The following is a 7,819-nucleotide window of genomic DNA, read 5'->3' as shown; positions in this document are numbered from 1 at the left end:
CCCCTTTTTAGAGAGGGGGATAGCTGAACTCGTCTTTCGACGAGCTGCCTACGTACCCCTTTCGAGGATCAAGCGATCTCGTAGTTCTATTTTATGCGGCGAGTGTTTCTACTTGACGGTTGGTGCTGTTATGACCGCCTTAATCATGGTGAATGTGGCAGGATTAATGTCTTTGTCCGGGTTTTTCTTTTCCGGTTGAGTGACAGCGTTGACTTCGGAATCAGGCTGAACTTCGATATCCGAGGCGTTTGCTCCAGCAGACGATGTCGGGTCGTCTTTCTTTGAAGTGTTTTCGGCCGAAGGTTGAGTTAACTTCGTTCATTTGCGATTTACCATCACAGTGGTTGTGATTTGTCCTAACTTATGCTCTGCGAGAAAGCAAAGTCGCGACTGTTTCTGACAACCCCAGATGGTAGCAACCCCGCTACGGGTCGGGAATTTGATGCCCAGGTGATATGTAGACGGAACGGCTTTCATGGCGTTCAGCCATGAGGTTCCCATGATAATATTATAGATGGCAGGATGATCGACCACCGCGACGTCGACGATCTTGGTGACTTCCTTGGCCATGACTTGTAGCCGGATTGATCCGAGAGTCATTGACGTTTTGCCTGAAAAACCCGTCAATGGTTTTGGTATCAGGGTAATTTCCTCGAGTTCAATGTTCATCCTCTTGAGAGTGTCATGGAAGATAACATTAACCGTGCTCTTTGTGTCAATGAGGATTCTTGCGACTTCCAGATCTCGTATGACGAGATCTATGACGAGTGGATCGCAGTGAGGCTGATCGATTCTGCCGGCTTCCTCTTCCGTGAAAGTTATCGAGTTGCTTTGACCATCTCGGGGAGGAGACCGCGTAGGCCAATTTGCACTTGACTCGGCCTTTCGCTGGTAGGCCTTAATGGCAGAGACCGTGTCGTTGCAGTACTGTGATCCTCCGATGACCATGTTCACTCTGCGATGATTGTTATCATTTCCTTTATCGTCCGATCTCCTTCTGCATTTATCCCCTCCTTAATTTCTCCGAGGAGAATTTTCTGCGGGTGGACTTTTGTCGGTTTTTGGAGGACGATCGGTCTCAAGGATGAGATCTTTAACGCTGGTTACTTTGGAGAGCTCTCCAGCTTGAAGCTTTGCGGCCAGTCTCACTCCCAAGACTTTGCAGTTAGTCGTCGGGTGTCCTCGAATCTGGTTGAACTCGCATAAGGCCTTGGTCTTTCATTTCAGAGTGGTCTGGTAACAGGAGCAAGAATACTCCTGATCCCCTCTGATGGCCTTTATGCCACAGGGTGTAGGGAATTTCACCATTTGGTGAAGAGTCGAGGGGACGGCCCCCATACTGTGAATCCAAGGCCGTCCTAGGATCATGTTGTAAGATGAGTCGCAGTCGACAACGAGGAACTTGGTTGACATGTTGACTCCTTCAGCGTATACGAGGAGGGTTACTTCCCCGGTGGTTTGTTTGACCAGGGCGTCGTGATGCGGGGTGAGAACTTTCTCCTGCTCCTTGGCGTAAAGCTTATTTCGTCTGTTCCTAGGAGCAGATGTTTTGGCTTGGCTGCCTCTAGGTCGTGCTTAGCGTTCCGGGTGCTTTTCGTTGCGGCTGCATGGCTTAGGCCACTGATTTCCGAACCGCCCGATATGACATGGATCACTTGGTCCTGTCGCGGTGGCGAGACAGGAGCAGCTTCAGTGGGGTTACCCATTGTCTACTTGCTTAGATGGCTCTTGGCCTTCTCGGAAAGGAACTCCTGAGGTGTCCTTTCTTAAGCAGCTCGTTGACCTCGGTCTTTAGGTACGACGCAGTCTTCCGTTTTGTGACCGTGGTCCTGGTGGAAGTCGCACCAGAAACCAGGGTTCCGGCAAGAGTCGGGTGCTTTCATCTTCTGAGGCCACTTGACCTGTTGGCCCATCTGCCATAAGACATTGATCAGTTCCGTCCTTGAGACGGAGAGGTGAGAGATGTATGGCCACATGGACACTGCCATCCCTTATGCCTTCTCGATCGGGCGGTTCTCGTATCTGCGCCGGTTCCGATTTCCGGTGATCGTCTTTGAATCTTGCTTGCATTGCGCCTTGGCGCGGCTGGCGACATCTTCTTCTCATTTTACATGTGCCCGGGCTCGAGATAGGACGTCTTCCATGGGTTTGCACTGGTATTTGGTCAGCTCCTTATAGAGGTCCCCGTCGGGGAGTAGGCCTCTCTTGAGGACAGAGATAGCAGTGGGGATACTGTATTCGGGGATAGCCACCCTTTCTTGATTGAAGCGGGCTATGTAGCCTCCCAGGGGTTCCGCTCGGTGTTGGAGGATTTCGTAGAGGCTGTCGGAGGTCTTCTCCAGGTCCCTGCTGCTGGCAAATTGCTCCACGAATTTATCAATGAGAACCGCAAAGGTTGTAGCCGGAGAACGCATCCATGAAATTCATCAGCTGGTGCCCCGCTGTGGCATCGACCAGTTTGTCGATGTGAGGTAGAGGAAAGGGGTACTTTGGGCAGGACTTATTGAGGTCTGTTAAGTCTATGCAGTCTCTCCACTTCCCGTTCTTCTTTTTGACTACAACCACGTTGGCTAGACATTTTGGGTACTGTACCTCGCGAATGAACCCCGAGCCGAGCAGGCTTTTCACCTCGTCGTTGATGATTGCGTTCCTTTCAAGGGCGAACTTCCTCCTCTTTTGCCTGACGGGTTGATGTAGGGGGTCGACCTGCAGCTTGTGCATGATAATCTCCGGGTCAATCCCATGCATGTCTGCATGAGACCAAGCGACGCAGTCGGAGTTGGACCTCCGGCTCAGATTCGTTGTCCTCCATATTTAGAAATATGGAAGGTTCTCCTTATCGAAAGTTTTCCTTTTTCCAGAGGAAGGGGGGGGTCCCTTGGTCCGGACCCGGATTACTTCCTAGCGGGGACCCGGGGCGTCTCCTAGCGGGGACCTAGAGGCCGGTCTCCTGCATGGGGTCTGGAGGAATTCAATACCTGAGTATTTTTCCCCAACACCTGCTGTTGGGGAAAAATCCTCAGGTACTGAATTCTTCCGGACCCCTGGCAGGACACCGACCTCTGGGTCCCCGCTAAGAGGAACCCCGGGTCCCCGCTATGGAGTTCTCCGGGTCCTGTCCCCGAGACCGCCCCCTTTCCCCCAGGAAAATGAAAACTTCTAGTAAGGAGAACCTTCCATATTTCCGAATATGGAAGAGTTTAACCTACTCCAACCGACTAAGGCCTGCCTTAAGAAGATTATATAAGGGGAACCTAAACCCTAAAGCTGGAGATCGACACTTTGAGACTTAGAGTTTAGGGCTATGCGACTAGAATTAGAGTTTATACACCAATCATTGTAGTTCCAGCTCTTTGATCTAATAAAAACGTCTCTTTCTACTTTCGTACTTGTAAATCAACACAAACATTAGCCTTGTCCATCATTTTGTGGTACTCACAAAGATCCTACACAAAAACCCCCTAACAGTTTGGCGCTAGAACCAAGTAACTGAGTTACAAAAAACTCGGGAGGAGACCTATCTTGAGCTCTCCTCGGAGATTGAAAGAAAGAAAGAAGACTTTTTAATATGACCCGATTTTTACTTTCCTATTTTAACTACTACTTTAGTTAAGAGGAGTCATAGAAAGAACAGGTTCAAAATCACGATCAATTCCTTTTTCAAATCCTGCTGCCGCTGCCCGAGCTCTTCCCGCGTGCCATAAATGACCCACGAATAGGAAGAATCCTAGAACAAAATGAGAGGTAGATAACCAACTTCTCGGAGAGACGTAATTGACTGCATTGATCTCAGTAGCTACGCCCCCTACAGAATTTAAGGAACCTAAAGGAGCATGAGTCATATATTCTGCAGAACGTCGTTCTTGCCAAGGTTGTATGTCTTTTTTCAACCTACTTAAGTCCAAACCATTAGGACCCCTTAAAGGTTCTAACCAGGGAGCACGCAGATCCCAAAAACGCATTGTTTCTCCTCCAAAAATAACTTCTCCAGTCGGGGAACGCATTAAGTATTTACCTAAACCTGTAGGTCCTTGAGCAGACCCCACGTTAGCTCCAAGACGTTGGTCTCTAACTAGAAAAGTAAATGCTTGAGCTTGAGAAGCTTCTGGCCCTGTAGGTCCGTAAAACTCACTAGGGTAAGCAGTATTATTAAACCAGACAAAACAACAAGCAATGAAACCACAAACAGATAAAGCAGCTAAACTATAAGACAAGTAAGCCTCCCCAGACCATACAAGTGCGCGGCGAGCCCATGCAAAAGGTTTGGTTAAGATATGCCAGATTCCACCAAATATACAAATGGAACCTAACCATACATGCCCTCCAATTATATCTTCCAAATCGTCCACACTAACAATCCATCCTTCTCCCCCAAAGGGAGATTTTAGTAAATAACCAAATATAACACTTGGGCTAAGAGTCAAGTTTGTAATTTTTCTTACATCCCCCCCTCCTGGAGCCCAGGTATCATATACGCCCCCAAAATAGAGAGCCTTGAATACTAGAAGAAAAGCACCTACACCTAACAAAATTAAGTGAATACCCAAAATGGTGGTCATTTTATTTCTATCTTTCCATACATAACCGAAAAATGGAAAAGATTCTTCAAGAGTTTCGGGTCCCAGAAGTGCATGATAAATACCGCCAAAGCCCAAAACTGCAGAAGAAATTAAGTGAAGTACTCCAGATACAAAGTATGGAAAGGTGTCTATAACTTCTCCCCCAGGACCTACCCCCCAGCCTAAAGTGGCTAGGTGGGGAAGTAAAATCAATCCTTGTTCATACATGGGCTTTTCAGGTACAAAATGAGCCACTTCAAATAAGTTCATTGCTCCGGCCCAGAATACGATTAATCCGGCATGGGCTACATGAGCTCCCAATAGTTTACCAGATAAATTGATAAGTCGGGCATTCCCGGCCCACCAAGCGAAACCAGTGGTTTCTTGGTCACGACCAGCTAAAGCTAAAGTTCCATTAAAGAGCGTTTCCACGTGGTAGAACCTCCTCAGGGAATATAAGGTTTTCATGAGGCTGATCTTGAGCCGCCATCCAAGCGCGAATACCTTCGTTTAAAAGAATATTTTTAGTATAGAAAGTCTCAAATTCCGGATCTTCCGCTGCACGGATTTCCTGGGAAACGAAGTCATAGGCACGTAGGTTCAAAGCTAGACCGACTACTCCAAGAGCACTCATCCATAAACCAGTTACTGGTACAAATAACATAAAGAAATGTAACCAACGTTTATTGGAAAAAGCAACCCCAAAGATTTGTGACCAAAAGCGGTTAGCGGTGACCATTGAATAAGTTTCTTCGGCTTGAGTTGGGTTAAAAGCACGGAATGTATTTGCACCATCACCATCTTCAAATAAAGTATTTTCTACAGTAGCACCATGAATAGCACATAACAGAGCCGCGCCCAGTACACCAGCGACTCCCATCATATGAAATGGGTTCAATGTCCAATTATGAAACCCTTGGAAAAAGAGGATGAATCGAAATATAGCCGCTACACCAAAACTAGGCGCAAAGAACCAACCAGATTGACCTAGTGGACTACGACGTGGAGGACAGCGAATTGGAGCCCAAACCCAATAAAGAAGCACCTGACAGAGCAGCAAGAGTGGAGTCTCCTATGATCGCTCACCTTCACCAGATATTCTCCGAGAGGCTCGACACCATGCAGTCCATGGTAGAGAGGCTCCCGAGGGTAGCTCCCCTCATCTGGAAGAGCAACCCCGACTCCTACGCCGACACTCTCTTCACGGATGATGTTACCTTGATCGAGATGCCCAGGAAGTTCTCCTTCCCCAGCCTATAGGCGTATGACGGCACCACTGATCCGGACGACCACGTCCCAAAGGGGTCGCGCGAAGCTACCATGTGCAAAGGGTTCGGCTCCACCCTGACCGGACCCGCTCTGCAATGGTATATCAACCTACCCTCCAGGTCCATAGCTTCCTTCGCGGTTCTCAGCGACAATTTCGTGGAGCAATTCGCCAGCAGCAGGGACCTGGAAAAGACCTCTGACAGCCTCTACGAAATCCTCCAGCACCGAGCGGAACCCCTGCGAGGCTACATAGCCCGCTTCAAACAAGAGAAGGTGGCTATCTCCGAATGCAGTATCCCCACTGCTATCTCCGCCTTCAAGAGAGGCCTGCTCCCCGACGGGGACCTCTATAAGGAGCTAAACAAATACCAGTGCAAAACCATGGAAGACGTCCTATCTCGAGCCTGGGCGCAGGTAAAATGGGAGGAAGATGTCGCCAGCCGCGCCAAGGTGCAACAGAAGCAAGATCCTAAGACGATCAGACCAGACCGAACCGAGCGAGACGAGAAACCCTCTCAAAGACCAACTAGGGATTCCGGAAATCGAAACCGGGGCAGATACCAGAATCGGCCGATCGAGAAGGTAGAAGGGATGGCAGTGTCTACCTGGCCAGACATCTCTCACCTCTCGGTCTCAACGCCGGAGCTGATCAATGTTCTGAGGCAGATGGGCCAACAGGTCAAGTGGCCTCAGAAGATGAAAGCACCCGATTCTTTCCGGAACCCTGGTTTCTGGTGGGACTTCCACTGAGACCACGGTCACAAAACGGAGGACTGCATCGCACAAAAGCTCGAGGTCAACGAGCTGCTTAAGAAAGAACACCTCAGGGAGTTCCTTTCCGAGAAGGCCAAGAGCCATCTAAGCTAGGAGACAGCGGGTAAGCCCACTGAAGCTGCTCCCGTCTCGCCACCGCAACAGGACCGAGTGATCCTTGTCATATCGGGAGGTTCAGAAATCAAAAGCCATGCAGCCGCAAAGAAAAGCACCTGGAATGCCAAGCACGACCTAGAAGAAGCCAAGCCAAAACGCCTGCTCCTAGGAACGGACGAAATAAGGTTCACGGCCAAGGAGCAGGAGAAAGTTCTCACCCCGCATCACGACTCTCTAGTCATATCGCTCACTGTAGCGAACTGCATGGTAAAAAGGATACTGTTAGATAATGGAAGCTCCGACAACATCATCTTCCAGGCCACATACAAGGACCTGGGCTGGAGGAAAGCGCTCTAACTCGGAGGATAACCCCCCTTATAGGGTTCAGCGGGGAAGTCAAACAAACCGCCGGGGAAGTACCCCTCCCCGTATACGCTGAAGGAGTCAACATGTCAACCAAGTTCCTCGTTGTTGACTGCGACTCGTCTTACTACATGATCCTCAAACGGCCCTGGATTGACGGCCCTGGATTCACGGCATGGGAGCCGTCCCTTCAACTCTTCACCAAATGGTGCAATTCCGTACACCCTGGGGCATATAGGCGATCAGGAGTATTCCCGCTCCTGCTACCAGACTACTTTGAAGGGAAAGACCAAGGTCATATAGCAATTACAGAGTAAGCCTCTGGCTCATCACACCGAAGAACCGAAGGTAGAGGAAATGGGCAACGTGCCATTAACCGAAGGAGATCAGACCCGACATCTCAAGATCGGCTCCAAGCTGACCTAAGGATTGAGGAGAAGACTAGTAGACTTCATCTGGTCTAACTCCGATTGCTTCGCTTGGTCCCACGCAGATATGCCTGGGATCGACCCGGAGATCATCATGCACAAGCTGCAGGTGGATCCCCTACATCAACACATCAGACAAAAGAGAAGGAAGTTCGCTCCCAAAAGAGACGCAATCATCAACGATGATGTCCAGAGCCTGCCCGGCGCAGGGTTCATTCGTGAGGTGCAATATCCGGAATGGCTAGCCAATCTCGTCGTGGTTAAGAAATAGAACTGGAAGTGAAGAGTCTGTATCGAATTCACGGACCTCAACAAGTCCTGTCCAAAGGA

General features: G+C 49.3%; 1 protein-coding gene across 1 annotated transcript; it reads right to left on the bottom strand.

Annotated features, from left to right (window-relative positions):
• Window positions 1-4,738: 4,738 nt before the first annotated feature.
• On the bottom strand, window positions 4,739-6,686 carry LOC106344786 (photosystem II D2 protein-like). The gene is made up of 3 exons (XM_013784096.1): window positions 6,552-6,686; window positions 5,646-5,813; window positions 4,739-5,604 (listed from the first exon to the last, which is right to left on the bottom strand). Exons 1-3 carry the CDS (start codon window positions 6,684-6,686, stop codon window positions 4,975-4,977), a joined length of 933 nt encoding a protein of 310 aa, XP_013639550.1. The 3' UTR covers window positions 4,739-4,974.
• Between the last annotated feature and the right edge of the window lie 1,133 nt (window positions 6,687-7,819).

The sequence above is a fragment of the Brassica oleracea genome, chromosome C5 (genome assembly GCF_000695525.1).
Source record: "Brassica oleracea var. oleracea cultivar TO1000 chromosome C5, BOL, whole genome shotgun sequence".
Taxonomy (NCBI): Eukaryota; Viridiplantae; Streptophyta; class Magnoliopsida; order Brassicales; family Brassicaceae; genus Brassica; species Brassica oleracea.
This window is presented reverse-complemented; position numbering and strand designations above follow the sequence as displayed.

Bases quoted from the DNA above. Each gene is read 5' to 3' on its own strand.
- LOC106344786 (XM_013784096.1), bottom strand. From the start codon at position 6,686: ATGGCTCTTGGCCTTCTCGGAAAGGAACTCCCTGAGGTGTTCTTTCTT. The intron at 5,814-6,551 runs GTTCCGGAAAGA...ATACGCCTATAG, and splicing joins AAGTCCCACCAGAAACCAGG to GCTGGGGAAGGAGAACTTCC. The intron at 5,605-5,645 runs GTGAGCGATCAT...CTGCTCTGTCAG, and splicing joins TCGGAGAATATCTGGTGAAG to GTGCTTCTTTATTGGGTTTG.